General features: G+C 41.8%; 2 protein-coding genes across 2 annotated transcripts; both read left to right on the top strand.

Annotated features, from left to right (window-relative positions):
* Positions 1–1,192: 1,192 nt before the first annotated feature.
* On the top strand, positions 1,193–5,947 carry krt18a.1 (keratin 18a, tandem duplicate 1). Its single transcript, XM_029506014.1, has 7 exons — positions 1,193–1,725; positions 3,247–3,329; positions 3,622–3,778; positions 4,475–4,639; positions 4,748–4,873; positions 5,077–5,297; positions 5,398–5,947. The coding sequence occupies exons 1-7, from the start codon at positions 1,288–1,290 to the stop codon at positions 5,510–5,512; spliced, it is 1,305 nt and encodes a 434-aa protein (XP_029361874.1). The 5' UTR covers positions 1,193–1,287; the 3' UTR covers positions 5,513–5,947.
* A 948-nt stretch (positions 5,948–6,895) lies between these two features.
* Positions 6,896–11,455, top strand: LOC115046119 (keratin, type I cytoskeletal 18-like). Its single transcript, XM_029506266.1, has 8 exons — positions 6,896–6,933; positions 7,284–7,724; positions 8,356–8,438; positions 8,524–8,680; positions 8,793–8,957; positions 9,039–9,164; positions 9,554–9,777; positions 10,108–11,455. The coding sequence occupies exons 2-8, from the start codon at positions 7,302–7,304 to the stop codon at positions 10,217–10,219; spliced, it is 1,290 nt and encodes a 429-aa protein (XP_029362126.1). The 5' UTR covers positions 6,896–6,933; positions 7,284–7,301; the 3' UTR covers positions 10,220–11,455.
* Positions 11,456–13,527: the final 2,072 nt, after the last annotated feature.

Here is a 13,527-nt window from a genome sequence, read left to right as displayed (position 1 = left end):
TGTTGTTATGTCATTAACAACTGACAAATTGCTTTATAGGTGCAGCGTGAGGAATGTGCTTGTGTTAAAAGCCAGCAGGGGAGCTTCTGGGATATTTTTATGGCTGTACAAAAGTCATTGTTTCAACATATCTACTAAGGAGGCTGTAGAATTGTTCCTTTGTTTGACCTAATCTTTTATGGGAGGAAGACAATCAGACATATATCCGTTTCTGTAGGATAGTGAAAACACTGTTCTGCCCTACACCTCTAAACCTCCCATCTGACCTGCTTCATACCATGATGGATTTTTATTTTTTCAACAGCACGTCAAATTCTTAAAGTTCATGCTGATTTGATGCTGAGGAAACCAGCAGTTTTCATTTATCTAAACTCTGATTGCTATATTGTACAAACAGTTGTAGAAACCAATAGAATCCGAAACGGGTATCAAAGTGCCCTTGAGCTTTGCATTTCAAACACACCCAAACTGCAGGGAAAAGTGTCTGGTTGTGATGAAAAAGAGATAGTCATTGGGTTGCTCATGTTGCAACCCAATGACTATCAATGACTATCATGTCTCAATTGAATTCTCTGAACGTGATGATGGTGTCTTTAAGGTGGCGGAGGTAGTAACATGTTGTGATGTTTCACACTGAGAAACATCCACCTCCCTCATCTGTAACTGATTCTCATGCTTCTCTTTTATAACAGGATTCAAGTTTGTGTCAGGTGCTCTTTCATTTTCTTTATTATTGACAATTCCCATAAAATAAAATAACAAAAATGAATAATTTATATTCATTCATATTCATCATTCTTTATACATAAGTTGATACAATTTAAGCCTCTGTGTCATGTAGGCTAACTGCTCTTTAAAATCTAAAGTTGGTTTTGATATCTTTGGTGGTATTTAAGTCATGATAGTTTTATCTTTTATATAAGCCAAAGTTAAAGTCATATTTAGAGTCATAATTTAAAATGTTGTATTTATTTTTCTAAACTCTGCAAACCTTCAGTTTATTCAATCCCACTGAATAGTCAGAATTTACCAACTTTGGAGGTTGCAGAGGACAAAGGCGAACTTTGAGCAGTCATGCAGTTTGGGCCTGTGGAAAAGAGGGTGGGACCTCTGGGTTAGGGGGAGTGGTCTGAGGGGCGGGCCTGAGGGCCCACAAGGTTTATATAGTTTTACAGCTTCCCTGTCCTGCTGCCTTCAGTTCGTGAGCTTCTGTGTCTGCCTGCCTGGCCTCTGCCTCTCTCTCTTTCTCACAGTCTCTCTCACTGAATCTCAGACTCTACAGCAACAATGAAAACCTCCAAGCAAACATACTCTATGCGCTCATCTACTAGTAGCAGGTCTCCTGCTATCTCAATCACCCGCACCAGTGTTCCTGTCTACAAGACCCCCTCCATCCATGGTGGGGCTGGGGGGGAACGCATCAGCATCTCCTCCTCTGTCTACAGTGGTTTGGGAGCTGGGATGGGAGTGGGCCCCAGAGCGGGAGGCTTCTCTAGCAGCATCCAGGTGAGCTCCAGTGGGAAAAGCGGAGACATCATGGGCAATGAGAAGTTTGCCATGCAGAACCTGAACGACCGCCTGGCCAGTTACCTGGAGACAGTGAGGAACCTGGAGCAGGCCAACCACAAGCTGGAGATCAAGATCAGGGAGGCCCTGGAGAAAAGTGGACCTGACTTCAGAGACTACAGCAAGTACCAGGCCATCCTGGAAGACCTGAGGAGAAAGGTGAGTGGCAGATGGGTGGGGGTTCAGAGCAGTTGGTCATGACTGAAAGCATATGGATGAGGTGTGGAGGGCGGGGGGAGTGTGTGGGGGAGGGGAAGGAGGGGGCAATATGGTGGAGGAATGTTGGAGCACAGAGGGTCAGAGAAACAGGAAAGAAAAGAAAAACAGTCCAGGGATTTTACAGATATTAAAGGATCACATTGTCTGCTCAAACGTCATGACTTTAACAACCCTTATCTTTTTTGCACCATGTAATACAAACAATATGTTTCTAGCTGGATGGTACTAGAAGCTGATGTTGAAAGACAAAAAAAGACAATCTAAACTCACCTGTTAGTTACTTTATGTTCTAATTTTTTTTTATCAATCTGATAACATGATTAATCTCATACTTTTACCTAGTGCACTGACATACAAATAAACAAGGAATTACATAACCAGCAAAATTATTAATCTTTGTGCCCTTGGAAAAAAAAAGACTGCATTTTCCTTCTCAATGAAATCAAGTGCTTTATTCAATGGACTTTCCAGTCTGACTCCAGTAGTATGTCAGCCCACAGAGAGCAGGTCTAACGATCTTGTTTCTCCTTGTGGGTCTGATGAGAGGATCACAGCCAGTCACAACTGGGAGGCAGGAACAGAAGAACTTTATATCCCAAAGTCTTATCCTTCACATACTATTACATGCAAACATAGCAAAAATCTTGAAAATTAGGTTGTATTTATTCCACAACAGTAGAAGGCCTTGGTTCTTTCAATCAGCGTGTGTTTTTCTCTTGGCCTGCCTTCTACCTCTCACCCCATCTGAACAAATACAGGCTCTCATGGCAGAATTGAAATGGCCCAGACCTGCACAGCACACAATTCAACTATGCATGCAAACACACAGAGATGCATGAGCAATCACCTGACACACACACACACCTGCCATCATTGCCATCTTCCTCATGCAAATCTCACCTGCCCTGCTGACAGGGTAGATCCTGTTCCTGAGCATGGAAAGGACAGTAGCTGCCTGGCAGCTGCTTATTGGCTTTTGGACTTTGTTACCCCTGTCATCCATTCCAGGCCGTATCTGCTCCCTACCCCCACTCTGCTATAGCAAACACGGCAAGAAAGGGCCGCATTGTGTTGTTTAGACTAAAACCAAATTATAAAAATACGAAGTTGTGATTTGACAGTTTTAATATATAATTTATTGGTCTTGACAAATGCTTCCCATTTCCTTTGATTCCAGAAAAGTTAAACATTTCCTAGCCTGATAGGCTTAACTAACTGTATCGCTAGATGTAGCTTCATATTTATCATGATAATAATAATAATAATAATAATAATAATAATAATAATAATAATATATGTTACAGAGGGAGAAATCTCATATTATGTTGAATTATTAGTTGGAGGTGTTACCCCAGTAATACTAAGACTAAAATACACTCTCATCCTAAATGTTCAGCCTGTTGTCACTTCTATGTTCTCATTTTCAGTCTCAACAAACTGTCTTTTGTAAACCTGTTCCAGGTGTTTGATGCAACCATTGATAATGCCCGTCTGGTTCTCAACATCGACAATGCTCGTCTGGCAGCGGATGACTTCAGAGTGAAGTAGGGCTCATCCTTCACAGACACTGTAAAACTGAGCCAGACAGCTGCAGACACATCCGAGCCCCTGCTGTATGAGTTTAAGGAAGGAAAATTAGGCAGATGATCCACAGAGTCATTTGAGTCGTAGTCCTTAATCATTACCTTTGTATGACAGCAATGGGAGGTGTTGCAGTTAAATCATAAAGGGAACAAATAGATGTGGGTGTATTCAGATGTTTTTATGAATGTGAGTGAACATAAACCTGCATGAGGCCTCTGACTTATCCTCTACTCCTGGCACCGTTCTCTTCAGGTATGAGTCTGAGCTGGCCATCCGCCAGTCAGTGGAGGCCGATATCGTTGGTCTGAGGAAGCTCATTGACGACACCAACATGGGCCGCATGAACCTAGAGAGTGAGATTGAAGCTCTGAAGGAGGAGCTTATCCACCTCAAGAAGAACCATGAAAACGTGAGTTTGATGCCAAAAACCTTTAACTTTAACTAGAGTTTAAACAGCCAGCGGAAACAGCCAAAGTCCAAAACAGAAATGCAAAAATCTGCAAAACTTTTGCTGTAAAGCTTGAACCGGACTTCTTCGGACTCAATCTTCAGAGGTTCAGTTATAAAAAAGTGTTTTCAGGACCTTTAACATAAGATTGAAAGTCAAAGATCAGTCAAAGCTTGTATTTATGCCATCTCAGTACATTTTTAGTCCGTCGAAAGAATCTCAAAGGGGACTTTTAAGGAAGGAAGATGAAAACAGGCAGAGAGGTTTGTTAAGAAATCTGATATATCTGTGGGAATACTTTGGGCAGCCTCCTCTTAAAAATGCCTGCCCATCTACATTTGGCAGGAATTCAAAAGTACACTTATTTAAGCAAATAAGCCAAAACACAACAATTTGTTTGCAGGATAATGATGTTTAACACCCAGTTTCAACACCTGCACCCTCACTGTATATTTACCTGATTATAACATTAGGCTGTGTTTGGAGGAGGCCTGGAACTTTTCTTTTTTTTTATTTTCTTTTGGCTAAATTATATTTATTACATTGCATTCTATAGCACACATGAATCTGACCCATTTTTATGTAGTTTACATAAAGATGTTTAGATTAGGATTAGTGATCATTTCTTTTAATTCCCCTGCCCTGCTGCTTCCTCAGGAAGTAATGGAGCTGCGTAACCAGATCGCCCAATCAGGAGTCCATGTGGATGTTGACGCTCCCAAGGGACAGGACCTGGCTCAGATCATGGCAGAAATCAGGGCCAAGTATGAGAAGATGGCACTAAAGAACCAGGAAGAACTGAAAGTGTGGCATGAATCTCAGGTAAAGTGGTGAAGAAAAAATAATAATCCAAAAACTGAAGTTTTTCTAGAGCACAGTGAAATTGTCTTAAATGTCTCAAAAGTCTTAAATGGACTCTCTTACTGGCAGATTACTGAAGTGCAGACAAAAGTCACCCAGAACACAGAGGCCCTGAAGGGTGCCCAGACAGAGGTGAATGACCTGCGCAGACAGATGCAAACCCTGGAGATTGAGCTGGAGTCACAGAGAAGCCTGGTGAGAAGCACTCAGTCAGCACATACTTCATTTCAGTCCACTCAGCACTCTCATAGAAAATCTCTCGCCTTTATTTTGTTGACACACACTTTACACTTCAGTGACCCATCACCATGGAGCTGTCATCCAGTCAGCTAGGTCACTATAAAAATGTTTAACCTGCTCTTTCCCACCCCCCAACCCCCTCTGTCTGGTGCTGATAGAAAGCCTCTCTAGAGGGCACACTGAGCGACACAAAAATGCGTTACAACATGGAGATCGAGTCTCTTAACACCATCATCCTGGGCCTGGAGGCGGAGCTCACACAATTGCGTAGCAACATCCAGCAGCAGTCGCAGGAATATGAGGTCTTGCTCAACATGAAGATGAAGCTGGAAGCTGAGATCGCAACATACAGACGGCTGTTGGATGGTGGTGACTTCAAGTGTGTACATTATTCCAACCAGGAAAGAGGAAGTTAATTGTCTGACTTCTGCATGCAAAAACAGCGTGATAGCTTATGTGTTTCTGCTCTTTCTGTTCAGGCTCCAGGACGCTCTGGACGAACAGAAGACAGTGAAAACCAAAGTGATGACTGTCACACAGACCCTGGTGGATGGCAAGGTGGTTTCCTCCAGCACAAAGACCAAGGACCTTTAAGCAGAGGCACCAATCACTTTCACTGCATCATGACACTAACAAAATGACTGGCCAACATCTCCTACCCTTTTAGTCAGACAGTGCTAACTTTTTCAGCTACCACTGTGATTAGTTTGACTTCCTGGGTCAACAACTCTTCCACAGGTTTATAACAAAACCTGGATCAGAGGAAAACTAAATCAGCTGTTATTTATTTCATCATAATTATATGTATGTGTTTGTTTTTTGACTATTCAAAAATCACAATTGGTGAACTGTTATCTTTTTCAGACAAAAACTGACATTGAGACATTCAGTAATTTTAAAGTAATAAAACTGTCTAATTAAATTCAAGAAAACAATTTTTTACACTTTGTCATCTTCCTTCCTGTCCAGTGAAATCTGTCTGCAGTGCTGTGAAATTACACAATTTCAATAAAGTACAATTGAGAAATCTTTGTTGCTGTGAACATTTGTTCATTCAGGTCACATAACCATCTATCCATCATCTGTATCACTTGTCCTCCAAGGGTCACAGGGAGCCGAAGCCCTGGACAGAGCCCACAACAACCATTTATATTCACACTCAGACCTATGGGCCCGAGGGCATTTAGGGCATTTAGTGTCTGAACAAACTGTGAATGTGAAAGCTTCTGTTTGTTCTCACTGACCCCCCCCACCCCACCGCTTCTCTCAACCTAACCAGTCGAGGCAGATGCCCCCCCTCTGCGAGCCTGGTTCTCAAAGGAAGCCACCGTCGCCATATGCCTGCTCTTGGAGGGATTTGTTGGGGTGCTTTTAAAAACTCCATAAAGAGTTTGGTCTACACCTGCTCTCAATATAAATAAATGTGATTTTGATTTGATTTGTAAACAAATTCTACAAATGGAGTGAAACCGTTTGATTCTTTTTGACTTCCCTAAGCATTCAGTGGCACCAACCTCCCAACAGCGCTGTACACAGACATTCATTTGCTTCTTCCCCTATTTTTGTTGTTTCATTCCTAATTTTAAAATAGTGGGGGTTTCATATCTCCTTCTCAGACACAAAGAGCCACGACACAGTGCAGTTTTGAGTTAACTTTAATCCAATGATAATTTTTCTCAATTGTGGATTCAAAACTGCAGTGTGTGTGTGATTCGCTCTCTCTCTCCTGCTCATCCGAGAGGGTCATGTGGGTTGCTGGAGCCAATCCCAGCCAACATTCTGGGCAAGGGAGGAGTACATCCTGTACAATTCTATCAAAGGGGCAACACATAGAGACATACAGAGACCACTCACATTTATGGGCAATTTTAAGAGCCACTAACAACCTAGGTATGTCTTTGGACTGTGAGAGAAAGCAAGTTTACCTGGAGGAAGCCCACACAGGCACAGGGAAGCATGCAAACTCCACACAGAAAGGCACCAGGCCCGGGAATCAAACCCACAACGTTCTTCCTGTGAGGCAAAAGCACTAACCACTATCCCACCATTATGCTTATAATGTGATTTACTTTATTGTTGTTCTCCACCATTATAGTGGCATTCATTATTTTATTTTTTTTAATTCTTACATTTCCTTCACTCATAATTGATAAGAAGGCTTCCGCACTCCTTTCTCCCTTTCACGGACTGAGTGAGTGGGTGTTGCGGGGACAAAGTCTAAGTGAAAAGGCTAAAGGTAAAAATGTAATATAGATATGAAAGGAGTGGCAGAAGGGTATACGGCTTTCAGGGTGATATATAAGACTCCAGGTCTCTCCTCAGTCCTTCACTCTTAGACGTTGAGGATCTCTCTCTTCTCCCTCAGATATTACATCTTTCAGCCATGGAGCCCCTGATCAAACGCCAGAGCTCTCAAACTCTTAGTTTCAACTCAACAAACCATCAAAGACCTCTTCAAATGGAGCAGGCATATGCACACAGCGTCAGCGGAGGAGCAGGTGGTCATGGGATCAGGATCTCCACTTACAACTATGGCACAAGAGTCGGCAGTGGGTTTGGCAGCGGGTACAACTACCAAACCTTGGCCTCTGGGTCCACGTCTGGAACCATGGCCATTGTGAACGAGAAGGTAACCATGCAGCTCCTGAACGACCGCCTGGCCAGCTACCTGGAGACAGTGAGGAACCTGGAGAAGGCTAACAGCAAGCTGGAGATCAAAATCAGAGAAGCCATCGAAAAAAGAGGCCCCTTGGAAGAGAAGGACTGCAGCAAATATAATACCATCATTGCAGACCTGAGGGCTAAGGTGAGGTACTTGGGTTTTCCAGGTATTCTAGTTCCAAAATTGAAAATAAAAACTATTAAATCTTAAAATGTTTATTTGCAGTATCTATATAAATAAACCTTTATAAACTGCAGTTGATTAGGGTCCACCTCAATATTCTAGTTTTAAGGTGTTTCCAAAACCATTGAAGTGTTTTGTGGTGATTAAGGATCACTGTCACTTGGTGTATTATAAAGTTCCAAGCTGCTGCATGAAATATTTTTATTACACAGCACTTACTGAAGGAGTTATGCCGGAATAATGCTCAAAATTTTTTGATTGACCAAGGTCAGAGAGGCTGTTCCACTTTTATTACATTGTAATTAAGTAAAGGAAATGTCATCCTGACTACAAGACATTTCTTTAACACTTTTCCCTATCATTCAAAAGTGTTGATACACCTTCCTGACTCATTTCACAACGTTTATGACCTGCAATCTGTTATCTTTATGTCTATGTCAAGTTAGAACAGATCTCCTTGAAAGACATGAGCTACTTTGTTCTTTTATGATTTACAGCAAGAATGGGGCCGTCCATCAATGTGATTGTGGTAACACACAACAGAAAACAGAGTTTGTTTGCTTTAACAGATTGAAAATCACTATCTCTTCAGATTCTGGAGATGACAAAGGGCAACGCACATCTTGCGATTGCTCTTGACAATGCACGTCTGGCTTCAGACGACTTCAGAGTCAAGTGAGTAGTGTTAAGCTTTGTATGCAAACTAAACATGACTCTGCATCCTTTGTGAGCATATCTGATGTGCAGTGTGTGTTCTTAGGATGGAGTACGAGATGTCCATGCGTCAAACAGTTGAGGCCGATGTTGCCAGACTGAGAAAGCTGCTGGACGACACCAACGTTATTCGTCTGCATCTGGAAGGCGACATTGAGTCTCTTAAGGAAGAGCTGATCAGCCTGAGGAAGAATCACAAGACTGTGAGTGAAATTCCAAACTGGTTTGAGATGTTTGTTCTCTGCGTACTTGTTGCTTTAACATTTGCTCAGGATGAGTCTGCTAATTGCTCCTTGACCATTTCCTCTTCAACAGGATGTTGCTGAATTGCGTGCACAGATCACCCAAGTTGGTGTCCACGTGGATGTTGATTCTCCTAAAGGACAGGACCTGGCCAGGATCATGGAGGAGATGAGGGCCAAGTATGAGAAAATAGCACTGAAGAATCAGGAAGAAGTCAAAGCATGGCATGAGTCTCAGGTAAATTGTCAAGGCATGTTGTTGACTGGCTGTATTCACTGACAACTTTTCTGTGCACTAAGTATTTCATCCTGTGTCCAGATCACAGAAGTGCAGGTCCAAGTGACTCAGAGCACAGACGCTATCAAGGAGGCCACAAATGTCATGACTGAAACTAGGAGACGGTATCAGGGACTGGACATTGAACTGCAGTCTGCACTCAGTCTGGTAAGAAACTTTGTCAGTTTATGTAAATAATGCAACTTGAACTCCCATCGTGTCAACAGTGATAAAGTTTGTCATTTAAGGCCCAATAAAACCACTCATTTAGCACTACTGTCTGTTGCTTTTAATTGACCCCATTGCAGAAGAAATTGTTACAAAAAAAAAAAAAAACCCTCAATGGCTTTCCTGTTTTAAAACACCCCTTGTGTGTTATAATTAAAGGCACAGACTGCGTTGTAAGATGTTCAATCTTTAAAAATGAGCTCCTTCAGTGTAACTAGCAGTGTTTATGGCGCTGTTTGCTTGGGTCAAACCTCCACTCTCTCTCAGCTAGTAATTTCTCTGCAGTGGTAATTTGTTGGGTAATCAGACTTGTTGTTCACCCCTGACAGAAAGCTTCCCTGGAGGCAACCCTCCGTGACATTGAGATACGATACAATATGGAGGTGGAGAAGTACAACGCCATCATTGTGAGGCTACAGGAGGAGCTCACTCTGATCCGCAATGACATCCAGCACAACACAAGGGAGTATGAGCACTTGCTGAACATCAAAGTGAAGCTGGAGGCCGAGATCGCTGAGTACAGGAGGCTGCTGGATGGCGGGGCTGTCTTAAAGTGAGTACAAGGAAAGAAGACAGAAAACTTTGGAGATACAGGGAACTAGCCTGTACGCTACAGGAGATCGGTGAATTGACTCTTTACATTCCATCTCTGTTCCTCCCAGGGCAGGTTTTGTCCAAATTTGATTCAAATCAGCTTCATGCAAACATAAAGTGATGCTAATACATAAAAAGTAAAAAGGAATCTGAATCAATTACATTTTCAGCTGCTGAATTGCTAACCTTTCACCTGTCACTGTTACTGTTACCTGCTACTGTTAAACTGTTACAAACAATACAAATTATTTCTCAGATTTTAACTACGTTTACTGTTTTGTTTTTCCAGACTGGAAGATGCAATTGATCGGAAAACTGTCCAGACCAAAGTGGTGACTGTCACTCAGACCCTTGTGGATGGTAAAGTGGTGTCAGAGAGCAAGGATATAAAATCCAGTTAAAAAGTATCTGTTCATTAGAAACAGAATAAAAGCAACAACGTAAAAAAAAAAATTAAAATAAACAACAAAAACCGCATACTGTTTTGCTTTTTAGCTTTGTACTGAGGACCACACCAACAAAAAACATCACACTTGTACATTCATATTTTATTGCATATTTGATGTAGTTTCTTGATTAACAACGCACACAAAGAAATAGTTTTGTGGAAAATATGTGCATAGGGTGGCCCCACAATAAGAAGGTCGCGGGTTTGGTTCCCGGCCTGGGTCCTTTCTGTGCAGAGTTAGCATGCTCTGCCCGTGTCTGCGTGGGTTTCCTCCAGGTACTTTCCTCCCACTGTCCAAAAACATGCATGTCTAGGCTGACTGGTGACTTTGAATTGACAGTAGATGTGAATGTGAGCAAAAGTGGTTGTTTGTCTCTGTTTGTCTTTGTGTGATGGACTGGCGGCCTGTCCAAGGCGTACCCCACCCCTCGCCCGGAACATTGGCAGGGATTATTTCCAGCAGCCCTGCGACCTGGAAACGGAAAAACGGTAGAAGATGGATGTTCATTGGTTTTACTGTTGTGTGTTCAATAAAACAATATGCACATAGGGCCAAAGTTAGTTTAGTGTTGCATTGAGACAGTTGACAGCTGTAAAGAGTCGAGGCTTCAAAAAGTAAAGTGTAAAATAGTTGTGCTCATACAATATAAAAGTGGACCTAAACTCTGGGTCTGTAGAGTGAAATCAGAGCTAAAGAGCCTTTAACCTAATAACCATCAGGGGGATACGCCACTCTCTGCATGTCTGTGGGAGGAAACTGGATTACCCGGAGGAAGCCCTACCAGGCACAAGAAGAACATGTCATAGAATTGAACCCACAACCTTCTTGATGTGAGACTACAGCGTTAACCACTATGCTGCCCTGCTGCTTAGGCAACGTCACAGTTCATAAATAGAAGTCAGATGGTATTGAAGTCTATGGGAAAATGTTGCTTCTTGGCCAATACTGCATATTGGCTAAGAATAGACTATTCCAATCCATGGTCATGAATATTATGCATAAGTATTGATAGCCTACAGGTTTGCTGTCCATTCGTCTGTCCTTAATCTTTGTCGGTTTTATCTGGTGGTCTGGAAGGTGCAGATTTTAGTTTCATAGCTACAAAATAAATAAAATAAATAAAGCGCATGAAAATCTGTTTACTATTCAGTGAGTTATGATTGATTAAATGCGCTGAAAGTTCATTTCACCTGCCAAACAGATTACACTGAGTGGAGCAGATGACTGGTCCAAGATGGCAACCCCACGGCTCGTCAGTGGCAATAGACAGTAGCGGTTGATGCAGTGTTTACTCTTTATATCTCTATCTCTATCTCTAACTCTATGTCTGTCCACCACACTCAGCAACGTCACTATAATTTCCATTTTGTTCAATGCGTGTTTAGCGGTGCAGGAATGAAAATGGTCCCCTGTGAAAAGATTTACCAATGCACTGTGTTCCAGACATGTCTAGGCTATTTAAACCGGTGTTGCCAGTATACGAAAAATGTATTTCATAACAAATATAAAAACTGTTTTTCTGTACGAACTAGTATACCAACCAGGAATACTTCTCCTTTGATTTATTAGCTCAGTACACATTTTGCTAATGAGTTTATGGTCTCTAGTTTCAAGTCTTCTGTTCAACATGATGTGAATCTTTTAAATGTTGCTCCCATTTAGAGGCAAATTGATCAGAAGGCAGGAGATGAACTGTATCACCCAATCAGGACAGCATACAGAGCAGGTCAGCTCCACCTTCTCCTCCAAATATGGTTAGTTCTGGTTAATGCCCAACAGACAAGTTACAAACAGAAATTGAACCTCATGTTTGGCTGTTATGTGCCACATGGCTGGGTCCTTTGTCCTCCATCTTTTTTCAGTAGGTTTGCTGATGGGGAGCAGGAGCTGGAGCATGAAGGTGAAGCTGGTAGACAAGCCTTATACCTATCAGTATTCTAGTTTCATGGTAATATATAGTGTTTAGTGGTTCACTTTTACATTTGATTCTAAAAATTTTATTTCCTTTGCTGAATCAATTTCATGCTTCTTTATGTTAAGAGCAGTTTGTTATTGTATTCCAAATAGACTCAGACATCTGTTTTTAACTGGTTCAGCTCTTATCTCACAGGTTGATATTTCTTTGTAAGATATGTTTACATACTCCTCCAGAGCACATGAAACCAAATGTGGGGTTCCAAGGGTAAATTTTTGGTCCAGTTCTTTTTAATTTATATATGCAGACCATGGGGCGGGAGCACACAACAAAAGCTTTAAAGTTGTTACATTAGCTCCCCGTGTGTTTCAGCATTGATTTCAAAATTTACGTTTTTAAATGTTTAAATTTTAAATGTTGGGTCTCTTTAAATAAATTTATAAAGAGTTTGGTCTAGACCTGCTCTATATGTAAAGTGCCTTGATGTAACTTTGTTATGATTTGGCGCTATACAAATAAATCTGATTTGATTTGATTTGAAATGTCTTAATGGTCTTGGACCTGCTTTTATCATATCAACCCTTGCAGATCCTCTGGCACCGGCCTTTTAATTGTTCCAAAAGTTAGAACTAAAACCCATGGGGAGCCAGTCTGCTGGAGACTATCTGGACTGCAGAGACTCTCAATGCTTTTAAAAGGAGGCTCAAGACACACCTTTTCCAGTTTGGCTTTTAATTTATTTCTTTTACTCCTTAATTCTTTTATCATTGTTTTTAGTCTCTTAGTCTTTAGCTCCAGTGTTTCCTCATGGAAGCCATCCGCACTGAGAGGTGTGGTCTGGGATCCGCACCTCGTGGGGAGCATCCAGGTTGGTGGGCTCTCTTGGGCAGCACCCCCGGGGCAATAGGTTGTGACGCCTCTCAGTATCCATGGCTCTTTCCTCACCTCAATCCTCAGGACCCTGCCATGTCTCTATACTGACAGCTAGTATCTTCTGTGTGTGTGGGTGCCTTTATGCATGCGTGTGGGGTTGGGAGGGGTGGATTTTTAATAATTTTAATATTTGTTGTATTTTTCTTCTATGTATTTATTTAGCACTTTGTGTTGCATTTTTTGGTTGTATGAAAACTGTTACACAAATTGCCCCTCCCCACCCCCTCCCTCCCTCACCCCAGACTTTAGACCACGATCTGATTTGAAACCTCAGGATGTTTGTTCTGTCTTCAGTCTTTAAGCTCAGCTAAACTGCTCCTGGCAATCATAAGGTGGCATCGTCCAGTCTAACTCTTAGAAAGAAATATAGTAAGTCTGTATCCCAAAATGTCAAACTGTTCCTGTAATTCAT

The sequence above is a fragment of the Echeneis naucrates genome, chromosome 7 (genome assembly GCF_900963305.1).
Source record: "Echeneis naucrates chromosome 7, fEcheNa1.1, whole genome shotgun sequence".
Lineage (NCBI taxonomy): Eukaryota > Metazoa > Chordata > Actinopteri > Carangiformes > Echeneidae > Echeneis > Echeneis naucrates.
This window is presented reverse-complemented; position numbering and strand designations above follow the sequence as displayed.